Raw genomic sequence first — 19865 nt, 5'->3', positions numbered from 1 at the left:
ATGAAGAAAAATACGATGATAAGTACCAACAAAGAATGTTAGATTTTGACTTAACCAAATTCCAAGCACTACCCTATTTGATACTTAACATTAATCATTTTTAAGCTCTACAACATTTGAGTATGATCAGATTTATAACATTATTTGATCGTCTACGAATGGATTTGTTAATTCAACAATGTTAATTATGTTTTGTTAAAGTAGTTATGTTCGAGATTAATTCGTTGTACCGTCGTGCAACGCACGGGTATAATCCTAGTATAAATGAATGAGATTGTTCATCCATCTCGATGTACGTATGAACTCCTTACTATTTGATTTTTTTTTATCTCACATAAAAAAGCACATGTATCACAAAACAAAAAACACATTTATCAAGGGACACAAGACACACAGACACAATAAATCCATCACCATGCCATGACAACAAAAAGCACATTTATCACAAAACAAAACTTTAAAAAATCAAATATAAAAATAATATATCAATACAAAATATATGTTAGAAAATAACACAAAAATCATAAAAACCAATGTTCTGAAAATCGGACCGGACCGGCCAGTTCAACCGGTCTGACCGGGAACGTGCCAGTAGCCGGTCCGGAACACTGCTGGAACCGCTAGGAACAAAAACCGGAATTGAACCGGTTAAACCGCTCTGAAACCGGAAAACCCGGTAAAAACCGGAGGTTTCCCGGTTTTGACCGGTTCGTTTTAAATACCCAAAAACGATATCGTTCTACATGGAACAGGTGAACGACCAATCGACCATGGAAAGGGAGGAAATAGTAGTGGTCTAGTGGTGGAGGGAAGAGTGGGAGATGGAAAGGGAGAGAGGGAGGAGCATGATTGAGAGTGAATTGAGTCCATATAAACACCATCCAAGAGCCACTACCATGTTGTGGCCTTGAGCCCCCCTGCAACATACCACTGTGCGGCTGCAAAATATAATGAGAGGAAGCAAGGTAACTGATGGAAGTTGAGGTAATATTAGGGTTAGAGTTGTATTTTTTGTTACTCATTATTAGAGGGCCACGGCCCATGTTCTTTTTTGTAACTTTTGTTGGCACAAAGAAATTAACTTCAATTTCCCAAAGATCACGTGCTTTACCCTTTTTTGTTGTTGTTACTTTACTAATTTTTTTTTTTAAAAACTACTTGACTTACTTCTTCTTTTTTTGACAGTACTTCACTTACTTTATTATACATACACTATATATATCTTTTTTAAAATAACCACTATCTTAGCTAACATTATTATAAATATAAATTATTTTTAGTAAGATAATATAATTATTAAAGTATATTACATTAAAACATTTAAAGAAAATATTAGTAATCCAAAATGTTATTTCTTTTAATACAATATAATTTTCTTTTGTTTATTTATTTACAACCGGTTCAACCTTGGTTCAACCATGGTTCAACCTTGGTTCAACCACGGTTGAACCTTTGAACCTTAAACCAGTACCTTGACCGGTTCAATGACCGGTCCGGTTTTCTAAACATTGATAAAAACACACAAAATAAAAAAAATGAATATCCTCGTGCATCGCACGGGTAAAAAATACTAGTACTGATATACACTTAAAGTCTTAAACTACATTATCTTTTATTTGTGTTCAATTGAAAGCCCACTTCGTGGCTATGTGGTTGAATTCATTTTCGAAATTGGGCAGTTTTAGACTTTTAGTCCTTTGTAAATGCATTTGTATTTTGGGAAGTACCAATCATTTGACTTCACAAAAATACAAATTGAACCAATCAGTTATTATGTCGTTGTCCTGCGCATTCAGCAGCTTCATCTAAATTCTAAAGGTGCTTTATGTTTTTGCACAGAGCCTCCCAGCCAGCTGCTTGCAATTCACATTATATGTGAGTCAAAATTGAAAATGAATAACAGAGAAACTAATAAACATGTTCTACTCTTTCAAAAAAAAAATAACATGTTCTACGTGTGGTTTTTTAATATTAAAATGCTCTCATAATTTTAAGTTGGGTAGAACGGATAAAGCTTTCTCTATTAATCATAGGGGTCCGAACCTGAATAGAACAATCTCTTGTCACTTGAACCATGCGCTTGATGGCATGTTCTAATAAAATTATAAACAGTTAATTTGTGAGTGTAAAATTGAAATTTGGTAAAAAGATATTTTTCAAACGTTAAAAAATGTAAGTACTTATTTAAAATTTGAGAAAAAAAAATTAACATAAAAAGTCAATGCTAAGAAAAACTGTTCATATGTTAAATGGAAAACTATAAATTAGCACTTTACTCATTCAATTCAATGGCTCATCTGATTTTTAAAATACAACTGTTAACGTACAGAATCTAATTTAATTTGATAAACGTGGTTTTGATTTAAAATATGCAAGTTCATACTAATGCTGATTAAAAAACTCATTAACTAAATCTCAAATCTACCACAATGCATGTCATTGGCTCATTGTTCATTATCTGTCAACATCAATCTTACTGTTCATGAATAAAGAATTTGGAAAACTTCACATCCATGTATCACCTCTTACCGAATAATGTTTTATCCACACCTCTCTTTGAGGTGGAGAGAGGTGGAATGAGGAAAGAGATAGAAAGAAAAGAAAAAGTAAGAGAGAGAAAGTATGAAATGTGATAGATGATAAGAGGAGGGAGATAGAAATAAAAAGAGGTGAAGATGAAGTGTTTAATAAATGAGGTGTGTATATATCATTACTCCCTCTTACCACACAATGGTTTGGGATCTTTGTGTCTTCTTTACCTCAAACCTTACATAGTTTACATGACCAAACCTTCATCATCTCTTGACCTTAAAGCATTGCTCTCTCTCAAGCTTACATTGAGCAACATGTTCAATCTGATCAAGATATGGCTCTCAGTTGCCATTTCCTTATGCTACTGTTATTGGATCCGCAAATTTATCCCTGCAGGAACAATAAGGCTTCTCTCTTTTCTTCCCATCATCTGTTTCTACCTCTTCATTCCTCTCAGTTTTTCCTCTGTACATTTGTCAGGCAACATCGGATTCTTCTTTGCCTGGCTTGCAAATTTCAAGCTCATACTCTTTGCTTTCAATAAGGGTCCTTTGTCCTCAGATCCATCAATCTCTCTAGGACGTTTTGTAGCCCTTACATGCCTCCCCATCAAGATCCAACAAAACCCACCTCCAAAACAATCACATAGCTCCAAAACAAAACAGAGCAAATCACACGAGTCCAAAAGTCCCGATTTTGAAACCGACCCATCTTCAGTAATGCCAAATACTACTAGCAGCCAAATCAAACAAAACCCATCTTCCATCAACCGATTTTTACAGTATGCCATAAAGGGTCTTCTTGTGGCGGTTTTGGTGAAAATCTATGACTACAGTGACTATATTCACCCAAAACTCATCATGGGCATGTACTGCTTCCACATCTACTTTCTGATGGAAATCATCTTAGCCACTGTGGCAGCACTTGCCAGATCAACACTGGGGTTGGAGCTTGAGCCACAGTTCAATGATCCAATCCTATCAACCTCACTCCAAGACTTCTGGGGCAGGAGGTGGAATCTCATGGTCACCAGCATCCTGCGACCTACAGTGTATGAGCCAACATTAAAAGCTGCCAGGAATGTGGTCGGTTCCACGTGGGCTCCGCTACCAGCAGTGATGGCAACTTTTGTTGTGTCTGGTTTGATGCATGAGCTGATACTGTTCTATATGGGGAGGATGGCACCTACGTTCAGGATGTCATGCTTCTTTGTCCTCCATGGACTGTGCTTGACGCTGGAGATTGTGTTGAAGAAGGCCCTCAATGCCAGGTGGCGGCTGCCGAGGTTTGTATCGGGGCCGTTGACCGCAGGGTTTGTTTTCACCACCTGCTTTTGGCTGTTCCTGCCGGAGTTCATCCGGTGCCAGATTGATGTTAAGGCGTTTGAAGAATACTATGCTTTAGGCGCGTTTGTCAACAACCTCAGTTCTGCATTATGAGGCTTTTCCCCTTTTTTTAATAGATAGAACCATTGTGACTTTGCATTTTAATAACAGAAGATGTTATTGTCTTTTTCAATACATGATCCACGATGTATAAATATGGTTTTTTATTGAATAAATTAATAATGTTGCATTTCATGCTTGATACATTCAACGACTCTTCTTACATATGATCTTTCATTACTCTTAAGCTTAAGCTATACAGAGAGACCTATTACTATAAGAATCAATCAATGTCTATGGTACAGTTGTTATTTAAATATTTGGCCCACATTTTGCAGGTAGAATTCATCACAATTAACTGCATGTTTGAATACACGGTGAAGCCAAAATCACAGTGGATAGCCACAAAAGCTAAGGGAAGTTGTTTCTATCTACCGTGATTTTCCATTGTATATCCAAACACGTACTAAATAAAACATGTAAAATTGTGGCAGTTGAATCACGATGGCTCCAAATGCCAGTTAATTTCTAAGTGAGTGCAGTCGAGTGAACCTTTCACTTTATTTAAAGCTGCTTGCCTGTGCCGCAGCAGTGGAAGTGATGGATCTTCACTTTGCTTGGAGAGATTGTCATTGTGATTTTTGCGGGGAGATCTTCTTGAGAAAACTTTCCATTTTGATTCAAATGCACAGGCTACAAGGGGAAGGGAAACAAAACAGAATAAATCAACTGCAAAGTTATGAGAAAATGGCAATGTTGAAATCCTTAACAGATCAAACATAAAAAGATTTTGCAATTAATACATAGGAATAATATCCTACTCAATTCAGTAAAAGATATCTGGATTATATTATCTGCAAGGATGCTCTCAGGGTATTTATTGTAGAGGATGTTAGCGGGAAAGAGAGATATTAGAGACATTATTACAGGGTAATTTTTGTGCTAGTACCATGACTCAATTGCATATCCCAAAGTACCATGAGGCAAAGATATAATCATCCCAAATTACCAATCATTGGTTGACTAAAATGGCTCTGTAGCTCAATTCAAGTAATACTACTGTAAAGATGAGAAGTGCAAATCAAGATCTTTCTATCATTTTATTTGTCAGCACTTAGCTCCAACAGATTTGTACAGTTTAGAATATTACTAATGTTCATCAAACTCATTGCACTAAGCCACTAAGTCAAACGCCCTAACACTATACCACTGAAAGAACATAAATGTAAAAGTTGATTAATTAGCTTCCCTTTTCACTTTCTAGTAGTCCTACACTCCTACTGAAAGTCTTATAATTATTGATTAGTGGCATTACGGAATTGAATGTTCACAGCACCTAAATATCTTGTCAACAATATATTTAAGGATAGAGGCCACAGATAATATAAATATAAACTGTATACAACTACATCAACATCTTCTTTCGCCATTACGGGAAAACAATTATGTTGATACCTTCATGCAAATAAAAGAACACAAAAAGTAAAATCATATACCTTCACTTCGGTTAGTGAAACCACAAATGACGCATGCACAAATCCACGGCCTTCCAGCCCGGGATGCTTTTGCACCCCCTATAAGTTGACCATTATGCTGCTTCAAACTACACCAATTAAGAAAGGTACAAATAAAACAAACATATATCATTTCCTTAACTCGAGGAAAACTGCAAACATGAGTAGAATTGTAAAACAAAAGACAAAGCAAATTCTAGCTAATTTGACATTAGAAAACAGATTAATTGAAAAGTTAAAACTATTCTAGCCTGATTAGATAGGATATGAATCTGCATTCTCAAGAAGGAATAAATAAATCATAGGCTCCAAGAGCAACAATTGATTAAAAGCACGATCTGTTTCATTGCAGAAATGAAATTTGAGCACCCAGTGGGAAGGAACGGGATCAGAGATTGCAATATCATCATTATCGTATAGCTCAGAAAGGGGTAAAATTGAAGTTACCGGCGAGGGAAATTGGTGGTGACTCCTACGTAGGTTTTGATGGGATGGTTGGTGGAGAGGATGAGATAAACACACCATGAATCTGATTTTGGTTTTGAAGGAGACGATGATGATTTCGATAAATTAGGGTTTGGAATTGGGCGTTTCATGGAGCGAAAGGACCTACATAGCGTTCTCATCGATTTTGAACTATTTTGAAAGCGAATTAGAATACAAAAAACCAAAATTAAATTTTATGAATTTCGCAAATGAATAGGATGGGGTGGGTAACCAACAAAACAAATCATCAAAATTGCGTGAGAATATAGACATGACGCATCCCATTTCTGGCTGCCAAACAACTCAACAAATATAAGTCCCATACCCTCAATAAAACAATTTTCTTTTTTCAAAATCCAAAACTAGTTTGATTTTTAATGATTTGGTTATATTAAGTATTTTTGTTTTTCTTAAAAGTAATCTCAGCAAGAGATAATCTATTTGAACTAAGAACAACCACATTATGATTCAAGACTTGAACCTAAAATCTTACTTAAATGAGAGTCAATCATGTATGACTTCAACCAACCAAAAATGAAAATTTATTAATTTTATAATATAAAAATTAAAATAGTAAAGAAAATATGTTGAACAAATTGCACGTTCTGCGTCACATTGTCAAGTTGTCAACAAAACAAAAAAATAAACATAATTAATTAATTATTAATTATTAAAAGATTAAAGTACAAAGAATCACAAATCACATGTATTATATTATTATATTATAGGTCCAATGGAATAAATGTTTTGGCATGAAATAAAAAAGCTAAAGTGAGTGGTGTCATTATTAAGCGCACCACTGACCAGAAACACGCACCGACCCGAACCCGAACGGAATCGAAATGGGTTTCACCGAATCGAGCCTCCTTCTACCGTCGGGTTCTGGTTCATCGCCGGCGAAGAAGGTTCCAGAAGACAAATGGCAGTTAGCATACATCATCTACTTCACCCTCGGCCTCGGTTACTTGCTTCCATGGAACGCTTTCATCACCGCCGTCGATTACTTCTCCTACCTCTACCCCGACGCCAGCGTTGACCGCATCTTCGCCGTCGTTTACATGCTCGTCGGTCTCTTCGGACTCTTCCTCATCATCCTCTACCGCCACAAGTCACAAGCCTTCGTTCGCATCAACCTGGGTCTAGCCTTGTTCGTCGTTTCGCTGCTCGTTGTTCCTCTTATCGATGCGTTTTACATTAAGGGTCGGGTCGGGTTGTATGGCGGTTTCTACGTCACTGCTGGGGCGGTTGCACTTGCTGGTGTGGCTGATGCGTTGGTGCAGGGGTCTATTGTTGGCGCCGCCGGTGAGTTGCCGGAGAGGTACATGCAAGCTGTCATCGCTGGGACTGGCTGTTCTGGTAATCTACACTACTTTTCTTCATCTGGGGTTTTGCAATTTTCTATAAATGTCGTGACTTTAATTTAATTACTCTATGTTTGGAAAATTAGTCAAAATCAATTCTGGGAAGAAGTTTAGAAATGATTCTGATGAAATAGAATATGATCCAATCATGTTATTAACCAATAATGTTATTGTGGGGAGGAAGCAGCCATGCTGATGTTAATTTGATAGATGCATTGTTTGATTTTGTGTATGGTATGAGTAATGAGAGTTGGGGTGTGTTTCAGTATTCAGTGTTCAGTTTAGCCATTCTTTTATGTGGGGTATGGTTGATAGATAAGAGTTGTGGTGCGGTACTAATATACCTTCTCTGGAAATAAAATCAGGGATCTAGGATGCTTTTGTATTGCTTCTGTGTTGGTATCAGATATGTGACATATATCTTGCTGCACTATTATGGTACATCGGTCTAATCCTCTGATCCCGGAAGTTGAAGAATTCTCTAATCTCAAATTATATTTATGTCAGATATGTACATGGGATAATAAGCATTTTTATGCTAAAGTTGTTAGGTCTATGACTTGGGTATCCCATGTTTCTCCTTTGCCTGCTCTTCTCGTGTTATAAGTTAATTAGAATCCTGTCTAGTTCCACATTTGAGGAAGCGAATTCAAACACACTATAAGAATAATCAAGGGGGCAACATGGAGCTTGATTCTTAGTCGAAACTCTGTCTTGTCTGTCAACTGTCAAGTGATCTCTTTCTTTGGCAATATCAACCAATTAGGCAGAGTTCACTTTGATTTGATTTCTTAATTTCTTGGTTATAGACTTATAGTTTACAGTCCCCTAAAGCACATTGGTATTCTGGTTTTAGGTTGATATACGTAATTTGTAAGAAATCATTGATGTGTTTCCTTGTTTGTGGATGTTTTTTACTTCAGGGGTACTTGTTTCTGTCCTGAGGATATTTACAAAAGCTGTCTACCCACAAGATGTCTCCGGCCTGCAAAAGAGTGCAAATCTCTACTTCGCTGTATCAATTGTAATTATGTTTGTGTGCATGGTTTTGTACAATGTTGCACACAAACTTCCTATTATGAAGTACTATGATGAACTCAAGATTCAGGTTGTCAACGCTGATGAAGACATTGGTCCCCTGACTGGATCGGACTGGAGGTCAACTGTATGGGATAATGTGGGAAGAGTCAAGTGGTACGGGTTCGGCATCATGCTCATTTATGTTGTGACTCTGGCTATCTTTCCTGGTTACATTACAGAGGATGTGCACTCTCAACTTCTAAAGGATTGGTATCCAATTCTGCTTATCACTGGCTACAATGTGTTTGATCTTGTGGGCAAGTCCTTGACTGCAGTGTACCTCCTAGAGAATGCGAAAATTGCAATAGGTAGCTGCATTGTGAGGTTGTTGTTTTTCCCTCTCTTTTTTGGGTGCTTACACGGTCCCGAATTCTTCCGGACAGAGATTCCCGTAACAATACTGACTTGCCTGTTAGGGCTTACGAACGGCTACCTGACCAGTGTATTGATGATTTTGGCCCCTAAAACTGTGAAGTTGCAGCAATCGGAGACTGTAGGGATTGTGTGTGTGTTATTCTTAGTTATTGGTCTGGCTTCTGGGTCTGTTATAGCTTGGTTTTGGGTCATCTGACCAAGCAACTTGTATTTAGGACTCAAAAACTTACATGTATTATGGCTTCACTCTAAGCTGGGGTGGGTTTCTGTATCTTGAACATTTAAAAATTTGTAAGCTTATCTGTTGATAATATTTCTCAATTCTAATGAACTTTATTACCCTTGAACTGTATAGGAAGGAATGATTATTTTTCCTTAACTGTAGAATCACTATTAAAGGCACTTTGCTATTTCTACCATTTTAGCGATGAAGCAATGGTCCTCTTATTTTATTTTTGTTCAAGAATGGTTTATTTTATTTGTAAACATCAAACACCCAAAAGTGAAACTAACCAAAAGTGAACACATAGATTTTCAAATCCATGGATATGAAATGAAAATTTTATTGCACATTTCAGCTCACAATTTTACTTTTTTTTCGATGAATTAGGTGTGCTTAGCAGACCGAAAATAAAAACAAAAGAAAACAACCTACGAGTCCCTTCAGTATAACGTAGTTGCACTGTCTATTGTCTAACCCTAGACTATGCTTAGCTAAAGCATCATCACCAACTGACTTATAATAATGGATCCATAATTCTACACTTCATTTTTCTCTAAAACACACATCTTCCATTTCATAAAAAAGAGAGAGCAAGATCCAGAAACTTCTACAAGGGTTCAACAAGCAGTGATAAAATGTGCTTTTTAATGTCTCTGTCCTGAATGCCAAACCCATCACCATTTAGATAAAGGGTATGGGCCACTCTAGCAGCATTTTGGGCTTGAGTAAGAAATGGCTCCACTGAAGCATCTTGTGTGAAGCAATGCCCATTTATCCTTTTCCATGCATTGTTTATGGTGTTGTGGATATGTTTTCTTGCTTCTTCCTCTGAAGCACCCATTTGATTCATGTAGCACAAAATAGCCGAGGCAGCATCACCCCTTTCCTTTTCAGCCTGTTGCATATGATACCTTATTCTATATTAACATCATTTGATTAAAATAGCAAAATGAAATAATTAACAAAATAAAATTATTTGAGGTAATGAAAAATTAGTAAATTACCACTGAAGTAGCTAAATCATTGCATAGTCGAATTACAAGAGATACATTGTAGATCAAATCTTCATATGTGTGTAGAAAATTGTCAATGTCATCGGCTACTTCATGCATTGTAGCAAAATATGAATGGAGGAGAATTACTGGACCCGAAGAAGAAATCCAAGCATTGCTGAGATATTCTTGCAATGATGGAATGTATCCCATTCTGTACCACTTTGCTTCCGTGTATAATGCATTGCAGAAGTCTCTCCACTATAAAGTTAAGGGGGACATTGATAAGTTATCAACATTTAGTTTCATTTATTTATTTGCTATATATATGCCTTTTAGGCTTTTTACACGCAGAATGTTAATAACACTTATTTTAACTCTCTTTTTTCAAATCTCTTTAATTGATTGATTAATATTCATCTGGGTCTCACTTAAAAAAGCAACTTATATTTTTTGCAGATTTCACATGAATTTTAACTAATCAATTAAAGAATTAAAGTATTGAAAAATAAATATTGTTAGTATTTTTTTACACAAAAGAATATATATATATATATATATATATATAAATGTATATGTGTGTGTGAGATGTATCTTGAGAGAAGTTTTTAGTATGAGAGATGAAAATACTAAATCTTTGCTGTACAATTATATACATTGTTTGAGATTAAAAATTGTTTAGTGGTTATATGACTTTTTCAAAAATAATGTGACATTATATGATTGAATTCATTGTCTCATTCTCCATCTCACAAATAAAATGTTCACATCACAATTAAAAACTATCATGTAAATTTGTATCTAATTCAGTCATGTACTACTATTTTTATTTAACATGACAATAGTTTATTAGTAAAACATAAAATTATGACACTATTTTGAAAATAAAATATATTGATCTCTCACCTGATATGTTCCCTATGTAATGACACTTAAGCAAAATTAGTTATGATTAATTAGTAATAGTACCGCTTTCTTTAGGTAAGCTAACACCATATCAAAGTTCTTTTCTCCGGCAATCTCATAAGCAATTTCATTTGTGACATCTTTTAGTGAATTGAAACAAATCCTCATGTAATCAGGAAGTTCGTCAAGTTCTTTGGCATCCCATCTGTATGCATGAACGTAATGAAATTGAGAAATTCTTTCAAGTAACTTGAAACATGTGATAAGCAAGCTTAGTTTTTGAATGGCTTAGAAATAAACAAACCTATCAAATGCCATTGTGAACAGCTCCAGTTCTCCAAATAAGGCGTGTATGTCATAAATATCATCAATCACTAGGATGAAAATAATTACTTTAGTGAGCCAATTCCTTATGGATTTATTCTTGGGCTCAAATGCAACTCCTGCTGCACACATGAAGCTTTCAACCAACCTATTTCTTGCAAAGCTCAAGTCTTTTTGGAGGTCAAGATTCTCCCACCACCTAAATAAAAAATAAAAAAACATTAATTGGTGGAAAAGGGTAGGAGGGCCCGGTGCTGCTGGGGGAGGTCGAAAAGTGGTCAAGCCTAAAGCAAAGAGAGGAAGACCAAGGGGAAGCAAGAACAAGTCAAAACAACAGGCGGAAGTGGATTTAATGTGTTCTGACGATGAGTTTGATTTTATGGACCTGGATTCAAGGGCTCGACAGACATGGAAGGTTGGGAAACAGGTGGGGGTGGTTTACAATGGTGATGAAGAGATGATGATTCAAAGACTTAAGAATCAAATCCAATTAAATCATCATGAGTTGCAATGATGTTTATGGGGAAGGTTGTGTTTTTGTGACTGATTGAAGGTCACTTGGTTTGTTTCCTCGAGATTTATTTGTGGTGGATGGGGGTTGCGGACATGTGATTTTGTTTTCTGTGGGTTTTTACCTATGAACTTGTTATATGCTTGGTTGGTGTGGTTTGATATCGAGGTTTCGATGGAACTTATTGAATTGGTGACTAATGGGGAGCTGGTTTGCTGCTACTGTATGTTTGGAGGATTGTCTTAAGCTTTATAACAGATTGGGCCACGTAATTGTTATTTTTGGTAGATAAGGGTTTGTCTTGGTGTTAGTTCAATGGTGGGTGTAATGGGTTTTTTTAGGGGGTTTTATTCTCTTGGTGATTTGAGTACTCTTTTTCCTTTACTAGGTTTTTCCCACTGGGTTTTCCTAATAAAGGTTTTAATGAGGCTCTGTCCCAAGTGTGCTTCCCCAAAAGGAGTTTTTTATGTGGTTTGGTTTTTTTTGCTCTTATGAGAGGCTTGTTCTCATGGTGCTTTTCAATCTCTTATTCAATAAAGTTTATTTTTGCTGTCAAAAAAAAATAAATAACTTTTTCACACCTCAATTCTATCTACATGCAAAGAGATAGAAATAGAAGGAAGAGAAATAAGTGTCATGTATATGATGTGAGTGATGTATTGAAGAAAAAAGAAAGATATTAAGAGAAAATGAGATAGTAGAGAAAAAAAAATTAGTATAAAGATATTAAAGCTCAAGTCTATTTTGAGGCCAATATATTCTTCCACCACCTAAATAAAAAATAAAGATTAATTGGTGGTCTTATATATACATTTCGCTACATCTTTTTAGAAAATAATTTATTCACCTCAATTTTACTTACACTCAGATATAGGCAGAATATAAGAGTGAAGTATTATACACGAATCATGACTTGTTAGGAAACTAAGATAGGGGTGGAAAGGAAAAATTGGTAACATTGATATGTAGAGAAGTTAGTGTGAAGTGTGAACTATCAATTTTTTTTAAAAAAAAAAATATTCTCAAAAGATGTATACCTTGACAGTTCTCTAACCTCCTTTTGAAGTTTGGCCTGAATTATGTTGAAGTTTAATTTAGACAATTCAAGCAAAATGGGGTCCATATGTTTCTCCTTTTGGTATTGCCTAACATGCCATTTGACATCAAACCATGAGACTCTCCAATGGGATGGAAGCTCCAAAGCATGGACCACTCTTTCAACAATATCGTTGATATTGATGGACAGAGAGGAAGCATCCTTAATCCAATTTGTTGCAAATTTTTGGCCCCACCCCCATCCAAGAGAGGAAGACCAAGGGGAAGCAAGAACAAGTCAAAACAACAGGCGGAAGTGGATTTAATGTGTTATGACGATGAGTTTGATTTTATGGACCTGGATTCAAGGGCTCGACAGACATGGAAGGTTGGGAAACAGGTGGGGGTGGTTTACAATGGTGATGAAGAGATGATGATTCAAAGACTTAAGAATCAAATCCAATTAAATCATCATGAGTTGCAATGATGTTTATGGGGAAGGTTGTGTTTTTGTGACTGATTGAAGGTCACTTGGTTTGTTTCCTCGAGATTTATTTGTGGTGGATGGGGGTTGCGGACATGTGATTTTGTTTTCTGTGGGTTTTTACCTATGAACTTGTTATATGCTTGGTTGGTGTGGTTTGATATCGAGGTTTCGATGGAACTTATTGAATTGGTGACTAATGGGGAGCTGGTTTGCTGCTACTGTATGTTTGGAGGATTGTCTTAAGCTTTATAACAGATTGGGCCACGTAATTGTTATTTTTGGTAGATAAGGGTTTGTCTTGGTGTTAGTTCAATGGTGGGTGTAATGGGTTTTTTTAGGGGGTTTTATTCTCTTGGTGATTTGAGTACTCTTTTTCCTTTACTAGGTTTTTCCCACTGGGTTTTCCTAATAAAGGTTTTAATGAGGCTCTGTCCCAAGTGTGCTTCCCCAAAAGGAGTTTTTTATGTGGTTTGGTTTTTTTGCTCTTATGAGAGGCTTGTTCTCATGGTGCTTTTCAATCTCTTATTCAATAAAGTTTATTTTTGCTGTCAAAAAAAAATAAATAACTTTTTCACACCTCAATTCTATCTACATGCAAAGAGATAGAAATAGAAGGAAGAGAAATAAGTGTCATGTATATGATGTGAGTGATGTATTGAAGAAAAAAGAAAGATATTAAGAGAAAATGAGATAGTAGAGAAAAAAAAATTAGTATAAAGATATTAAAGCTCAAGTCTATTTTGAGGCCAATATATTCTTCCACCACCTAAATAAAAAATAAAGATTAATTGGTGGTCTTATATATACATTTCGCTACATCTTTTTAGAAAATAATTTATTCACCTCAATTTTACTTACACTCAGATATAGGCAGAATATAAGAGTGAAGTATTATACACGAATCATGACTTGTTAGGAAACTAAGATAGGGGTGGAAAGGAAAAATTGGTAACATTGATATGTAGAGAAGTTAGTGTGAAGTGTGAACTATCAATTTTTTAAAAAAAAAAATATTCTCAAAAGATGTATACCTTGACAGTTCTCTAACCTCCTTTTGAAGTTTGGCCTGAATTATGTTGAAGTTTAATTTAGACAATTCAAGCAAAATGGGGTCCATATGTTTCTCCTTTTGGTATTGCCTAACATGCCATTTGACATCAAACCATGAGACTCTCCAATGGGATGGAAGCTCCAAAGCATGGACCACTCTTTCAACAATATCGTTGATATTGATGGACAGAGAGGAAGCATCCTTAATCCAATTTGTTGCAAATTTTTTGGCCCCACCCCCATCCAAGATATTTTCTCCTTCTAACCACAAATGTGAGGCCTCAAGAAGCTCCATAACATCTTTACCATGATCAGCAAATGAACTTTTCTTCTTCACTATTCCCTTTTCATCTAAGAAGTTGCCTAGCATATCTATGTTTTAGAAATAACCAAAAGTTAATTTGAGGTGATGTAATGAGATGAAAATTCAATAACTTACATAGTAATGCATCTTTTGGTTTTACCATTCACACATAATCAAAAATCACGTTTACGATCAAAAGTTAATGGCATGTTAATTTAGATCATTTTTTATTTTCTAGTAATCAAATTTTGAACCCAGAAGTTATACTTACAAAAGTTTCTCCTCATAATTAAAGTTAATTTTAGTCAATTATAAAATGATTTTTAAACATACATTAATTAAGGCTCAAAGATTCAAATTAAAACTAATTTTAGAGTATTTGACTGAGAACCCAATCATATATGCTTACTGGCCGGTAAAACTTTGTATCCATGCTGCCTTAGAAGCCTGAAGCACAGTGCAGATCCATGCAAATTATCTTGGGTACCGAAATTGTTGCTGTTTTTTGTAGAGACAAGAGCATCATTGATTTCCTTCTGAAAGTAGTTGGCAAGGCCTAGTCTTTGGATCCAATCAACCAACTCTAGTCTTTGCAAAACATCCATCTCTTGAGCAAAAAGACCCCTTACTTTTATTACCCATTTCTTTAAGTGCATATCAAATTTTTTTTTCTGCGGTAGAAAGTATGAAGCCAAGTGTAAAAACAAGGTTCTCATTATTCCTCACAAAATCAATTAATAAAATGGTTCATTATATTTTATAAGTTATCTACTACCCTTCAAATGGAAAAATAATAAAATTTTAGCTTCTGAAATTGCTATGTTTTGAATTACAATAATGTTTGAAAGGCAGACACGCAAATAAAGATGAAAGAGAAATTAAGATAAGTGATAGATGATGTGATGTGCGATAAGAAGAAAGATAGAAAAAATTTGTGGGTTGCAGTGTGATTTATGTAACAGGATTGTATGGATCATATGCTACCAACAACTCAAATAAGGTAATTAAGGAGAATCTCGCATCGCTTCATAAGCAACTTAATTTCATCGTTCAATCAGATTAGATGACTCGCATTTTGAGTTATATATCAAGTTATTTATTATTTTATCTATTTCAAAATAATTATCTACTTGGAAAATTTGTTTCATAATAATTATCCACTTAGAATTTTAAGGAAGAATTAATTGATGTTTTTCCATATAATACGCCTTTGAGAGTAATAAATGGGGAGAGATAAAGATAGACTTTAAATGGTAAAATATAAAAACAAATAATAAGCTTTTAAAAGTTAACAATATTTATATCATTTCTTAGTATGTATGTTTCTTCTCTTTTTGGATAATTATTTTGAAGCAGATGTACAATTTAAAATGTAAGTTGTTCGATTAAAATCAGACAACTAAAAATACTTCATTGCGTGAATGTGAGATTCTTTTACTTTAAGTGATCCAAATCCATGTGTGCATAAGTGTTGTTAGAGCATCTCCAACTCCGGTTCATTAGCCCAACAGGAGATGCTAAGATTCGCGCCTTATTTTTAAGCACCATTGGAGCTTACTGAGGTGGACTACTTCCTTAAAATTTAATATTTGTTTCTTGGGCAAAGAACTTCTTTTTGGTAGGGTTGTCCATCGGTCGGGTTCGGTCGGATTCGGGCCCAAAAAGCCTAAACCGACCTAGCCCACACACACAAAACTGGGCCCGCAACCGACCGTGAGAAGTTTCGGTTTGGGTCGGTTTCAAGTTGGTCGGGTAACGGGCGGGTTCTATCGGGTTTCTTACCAGATCTTTGGCAAACAATTACCCACACATTACTACCCTAATTTCATTCAATTTCAGAGCAGAAAGAGATTGTTCAGATTAGATCTAGAGACACCAAGAACAAGCTTTCCATTCCTTTCCTCATGCGAAAGAGATTGTTCATTTCATCCATGCGATTTCACATCAGAATCGATGGTTGGCGTTCTGGAGCAAAATGAAGATGAACAAACTCTCTCGGATGAGAAAAGCATGGAGGATGAAGCGATGAAGTGGTGGAGGTGGCGGCTGGCTAAGAATCAGAGGGTGAGAGAGGTGGTGGAGTGGCTAGGGTTTATGAGAATCAGAGAGTGGGAGAGGTGGTGGAGTGGCAGCTGAGGCTTGAGTGAGCGAGGTAGTGGAGTTGCGGCTGAGAATCAGAGAGTGAGAGAGGTGGTGGAGTGGCTAGGGTTAGGTCAGTTTCTGAATATATATGGTCAGGGTTAGGCTGAACGTTTTTTTTTATGGGATTGGGTTGGGCCGGCTGGTAAGTGGTAAGGTTTTTTTTATTTAATAGTTGGTTCGGTCGGGTCGGGCGGTTCAGACCCTAAACTGAACTCGACCGAACCATACCAAATCGAACCGATTTTTTTCCATAAGCCAACCTGCCAACCGACCCGTCCGAACCTTGATGACCTTTTTTGGTAGAGGGCCGGTCGGTTTCGGGTGGGCCCAAAGTTTCTAGACAGGCCTACTTTTTAGTGTCTTACTTTAAAATATTATTGTTTATCTCACCTTTATCAACTAATGTCATAGGGACGCATGTAAATCTAAATTAGGTGTGGAAATAAAAATTATAAATATATGTGGTATTTTGAGACCTAGGTAATAATAAAATAAGAAATTGTGGTTGGAATAAAATATGCATCAGTTTCTAATGAATTCCTTAAATTGTCAGTACATGTCCACAAAAATAGTGTGAAATATTGAAATAGTGTTTAAGAAACCAAAATAATGAATTGTGTGGTTGTAAAAATGCTCTTATGCATTCTCTAGAATGAAGTGGCCAAGTAATGAGATAAAAACAGAAAAAAGAAAATAAGGAATAGCATATATATATTTATAATCTCACATTATATTTGCTGGCAAGTGACTGCAGAAAGGTGTCACTCCAAATATTGGGTTGATAATTTGCAGATCTTCGTGTATTCTCTGTAACTTGATGAGGCCATAGATAGTTCAGGTTCATGTCTGATTGATTCATGTTGCTCGTCATTGTAACTTGTAAGACCTGGATTTTCAGAACAAGCTAGTTTCCGACTCACGCGTAGAATCAGTGTAAGCGTGACAGGAGTTTGACATTTGAGGAAGATTAATGAAGAAGAAAGTTCAGGAATTGCTTGAGGAATGTTGCGTAGTTGTTTTCGGAGTTAGTGCGAGTCGTCTGCACACTTGCCTTAGGGCGAGCGTGTCCAGAATAAACTATTTCGCTCTTAAAGCAACGTTTTGAGTGAGATTTCGAACTCTCGGAAAATTTAAAGATTCTCTTTATTTTTCCATCGACCAGCGTTTCATTTCGGAACTCTGGACTGTACGCACGACAGGTTTCACTTTTCGGATGTCCGCCGACGCTAATTGCTTTGCTCCGAAACCCTATTTTCGAGCAATGGATGAAGACTTTTTCTATTCGGGACTTCTAACGAAGATTCCGTCCGCGTAGTCAGACTTGTTTCGACGTTTCCAATCTTTCTTCAGTTGGAAGTTTTGTCGTTTGAGCATCACAGCAAAAAGTAGTTTTTCGGGGCAGATTAACCGACACCGCTTTTGAGTTTTTCGATATCGTTTTTCCCAAATCCTAGATATTTGTTTTGAGTTTTGGAATTCTGACGCTAGAATCTCTCTTAGAATTCCACGGTGATGGTGCTGCAAAAATCGGAATCGCGAAATTTTCATTTTCCCGCGATTTCACCCGCCTATAAATAGGCGAAAAAGCAAAAATCTTGCCATTTTCACCCATTCTTGGCCGCGAGTTCTAAGGGGAGGGGAGGAGAAGAATTTTTCGCGAAATCTTGACCAATCTTCGTGCAGTTCGTCCCTACTTCTAGGTATCGAGGTAACTATCATGAATCCTGCCTCTGATTTCTGTTTCTGCTGAGTTTCTGAAGTCGTTTCTGTGCTCTAAGTTTTGAGCTTTTTCTAAAATTGTCCGATTTCTCTGATTTCTCGCTTGGGTTATGTTCCTTATGTTCCCCTGAGTCTAAAACCTCTGTCAGTAAACTCTGATTGCGATTCAGTTGTCCAGGATCTGAAAAATTGACTCAAAACTCTTTTTGTCTCACATTTCGAAACTTTATTGTCGAAAAGACTTAATCTGACTTCGTGCCTTTAGGATTTGTTGTCACGGATGTCATGAGGATCATTGCTGTCAAATTTGTTTTCAGAACGGATAACTTTGAAGTTTTGAGCCTTTATTTTGGACCAAAATGCCCCTGCGTAGTCGTATTTCGGCCCGATTGTCCGAAAATTGTTCTGACAGTTTCTTTGCCTTAGTTTTACCCTAAAACTACCTTGTAAACTGATTTGATCGAAGAAAAAGAGCCGAAGCTCTTTTCTCCTTATGGCCGTGGGCTATTTCCTAAGGGGGGGGAGTTTTTCGTTTTCGAAAACTTGTCTTTTCGTACCTGATTGTCCTATTCTGAAGCTTTAATGCTTTGTCTATCGTTTATGTATTGTTTTGCGATCGAACTAATCGATTTTGTTTGGATTCTGCTTTGTTTTTCTCCGAGGTTCAGTTGAGGGAACTTTGGAAGACTCAGAGCAATTGTTTGAGGAGAACTTTGTTTGCGAAGCTGGAACAGCTCGAGGTTAGGGCAACTTACTATATATTAGCTATGACTGCATGATAGGCGTCGATAAATTCGACTTATGTTTTATCTGATGTTGTTTTTGATGATGAGTTGATGTTATGATGCTTTTCCATACTTGTGATGTTGTGCTTTTGTTGGATTGAGCGTTTTGACGCAATTTCGGAGTGGAGATTCATTGATCTGGTGATCTTTGATATTTCGGGTTGGATGAACAACCCTAGGCAAGTCCAAATGTGGGGTTTGAGACTTAGCCATATGTTGGAATTCTTAGACTTTCTCCGGGAAATGTATTTTGGGTGGTTGATCTTTGAAAACTTAGAATGATAGAGCTTTGAAAAACTAAAGACTTGGGAAACTTAGACTTTGAGAAATAAACTCATAACTTGACTAATTCGAATTGAAACAATTTTTATTAACGTTTAAGCATAGGAGAACTGAAGGGGAAAATATTTACGAAAGACGGGGAAAAGTCGACTTTGTTGTGGGTTGGAGAGTTATCGGAATTGGGGGAAGCCACTAAGGTGAGCTATGGTGATGATTGAAAGTCACCGAGTACTCTAGTACTCTTGGGGAGTGTTGTGGAGTCGTGTTGTATTGACCGACACCTGGTGCTCTTGTTGTTTGGGCTGTGTTGTATTGACCGACACTAGACCCTTGTGTATTCTGTGGATGGAGTTGTGTTGTATTGACCGACAC

At 36.4% G+C, this 19865-nt stretch overlaps 4 protein-coding genes across 4 annotated transcripts; 2 read left to right on the top strand and 2 right to left on the bottom strand.

Moving 5' to 3' along the window:
* The first annotated feature begins 2717 nt into the window (after positions 1-2717).
* LOC130747882 (acyl-CoA--sterol O-acyltransferase 1-like) lies at positions 2718-4121 on the top strand. The gene has a single exon (XM_057600939.1). The coding sequence runs from the start codon at positions 2781-2783 to the stop codon at positions 3969-3971; it is 1191 nt and encodes a 396-aa protein (XP_057456922.1). The 5' UTR covers positions 2718-2780; the 3' UTR covers positions 3972-4121.
* LOC130747883 (structure-specific endonuclease subunit slx1) lies at positions 4067-6197 on the bottom strand. Its single transcript, XM_057600940.1, has 3 exons — positions 5879-6197; positions 5414-5520; positions 4067-4610 (listed from the first exon to the last, which is right to left on the bottom strand). The coding sequence occupies exons 1-3, from the start codon at positions 6055-6057 to the stop codon at positions 4417-4419; spliced, it is 480 nt and encodes a 159-aa protein (XP_057456923.1). The 5' UTR covers positions 6058-6197; the 3' UTR covers positions 4067-4416.
* A 471-nt stretch (positions 6198-6668) lies between these two features.
* LOC130747881 (equilibrative nucleotide transporter 1) lies at positions 6669-9085 on the top strand. The gene is made up of 2 exons (XM_057600938.1): positions 6669-7273; positions 8202-9085. The coding sequence occupies exons 1-2, from the start codon at positions 6760-6762 to the stop codon at positions 8927-8929; spliced, it is 1242 nt and encodes a 413-aa protein (XP_057456921.1). The 5' UTR covers positions 6669-6759; the 3' UTR covers positions 8930-9085.
* A 195-nt stretch (positions 9086-9280) lies between these two features.
* On the bottom strand, positions 9281-17580 carry LOC130747880 (alpha-farnesene synthase-like). Its single transcript, XM_057600937.1, has 7 exons — positions 17435-17580; positions 14975-15236; positions 14243-14633; positions 11159-11377; positions 10918-11059; positions 9961-10209; positions 9281-9851 (listed from the first exon to the last, which is right to left on the bottom strand). The coding sequence occupies exons 1-7, from the start codon at positions 17576-17578 to the stop codon at positions 9564-9566; spliced, it is 1695 nt and encodes a 564-aa protein (XP_057456920.1). The 5' UTR covers positions 17579-17580; the 3' UTR covers positions 9281-9563.
* Between the last annotated feature and the right edge of the window lie 2285 nt (positions 17581-19865).

The sequence above is a fragment of the Lotus japonicus genome, chromosome 3, assembly GCF_012489685.1.
Source record: "Lotus japonicus ecotype B-129 chromosome 3, LjGifu_v1.2".
Taxonomy (NCBI): Eukaryota; Viridiplantae; Streptophyta; class Magnoliopsida; order Fabales; family Fabaceae; genus Lotus; species Lotus japonicus.
Note: the sequence above shows the minus strand (reverse complement) of the source record. Positions and strands in the feature narration are given on the sequence as shown.

Excerpts from the sequence above, each read along its gene's own strand:
- LOC130747882 (XM_057600939.1), top strand. The coding sequence starts at position 2,781 with ATGACCAAACCTTCATCATCTCTTGACCTTAAAGCATTGCTCTCTCTC.
- LOC130747883 (XM_057600940.1), bottom strand. The coding sequence starts at position 6,057 with ATGAGAACGCTATGTAGGTCCTTTCGCTCCATGAAACGCCCAATTCCA. Across the intron at positions 5,521-5,878 it reads ACCACCAATTTCCCTCGCCG|TTTGAAGCAGCATAATGGTC; the intron begins GTAACTTCAATT and ends TAATTGGTGTAG. Across the intron at positions 4,611-5,413 it reads TTTCACTAACCGAAGTGAAG|CCTGTGCATTTGAATCAAAA; the intron begins GTATATGATTTT and ends TTCCCCTTGTAG.
- LOC130747881 (XM_057600938.1), top strand. The coding sequence starts at position 6,760 with ATGGGTTTCACCGAATCGAGCCTCCTTCTACCGTCGGGTTCTGGTTCA. Across the intron at positions 7,274-8,201 it reads CGCTGGGACTGGCTGTTCTG|GGGTACTTGTTTCTGTCCTG; the intron begins GTAATCTACACT and ends TTTTTACTTCAG.
- LOC130747880 (XM_057600937.1), bottom strand. The coding sequence starts at position 17,578 with ATGACGAGCAACATGAATCAATCAGACATGAACCTGAACTATCTATGG. Across the intron at positions 14,634-14,974 it reads ATACAAAGTTTTACCGGCCA|ATATGCTAGGCAACTTCTTA; the intron begins GTAAGCATATAT and ends TCTAAAACATAG. Across the intron at positions 11,378-14,242 it reads GAGGTTAGAGAACTGTCAAG|GTGGTGGGAGAATCTTGACC; the intron begins GTATACATCTTT and ends TTTTTTATTTAG.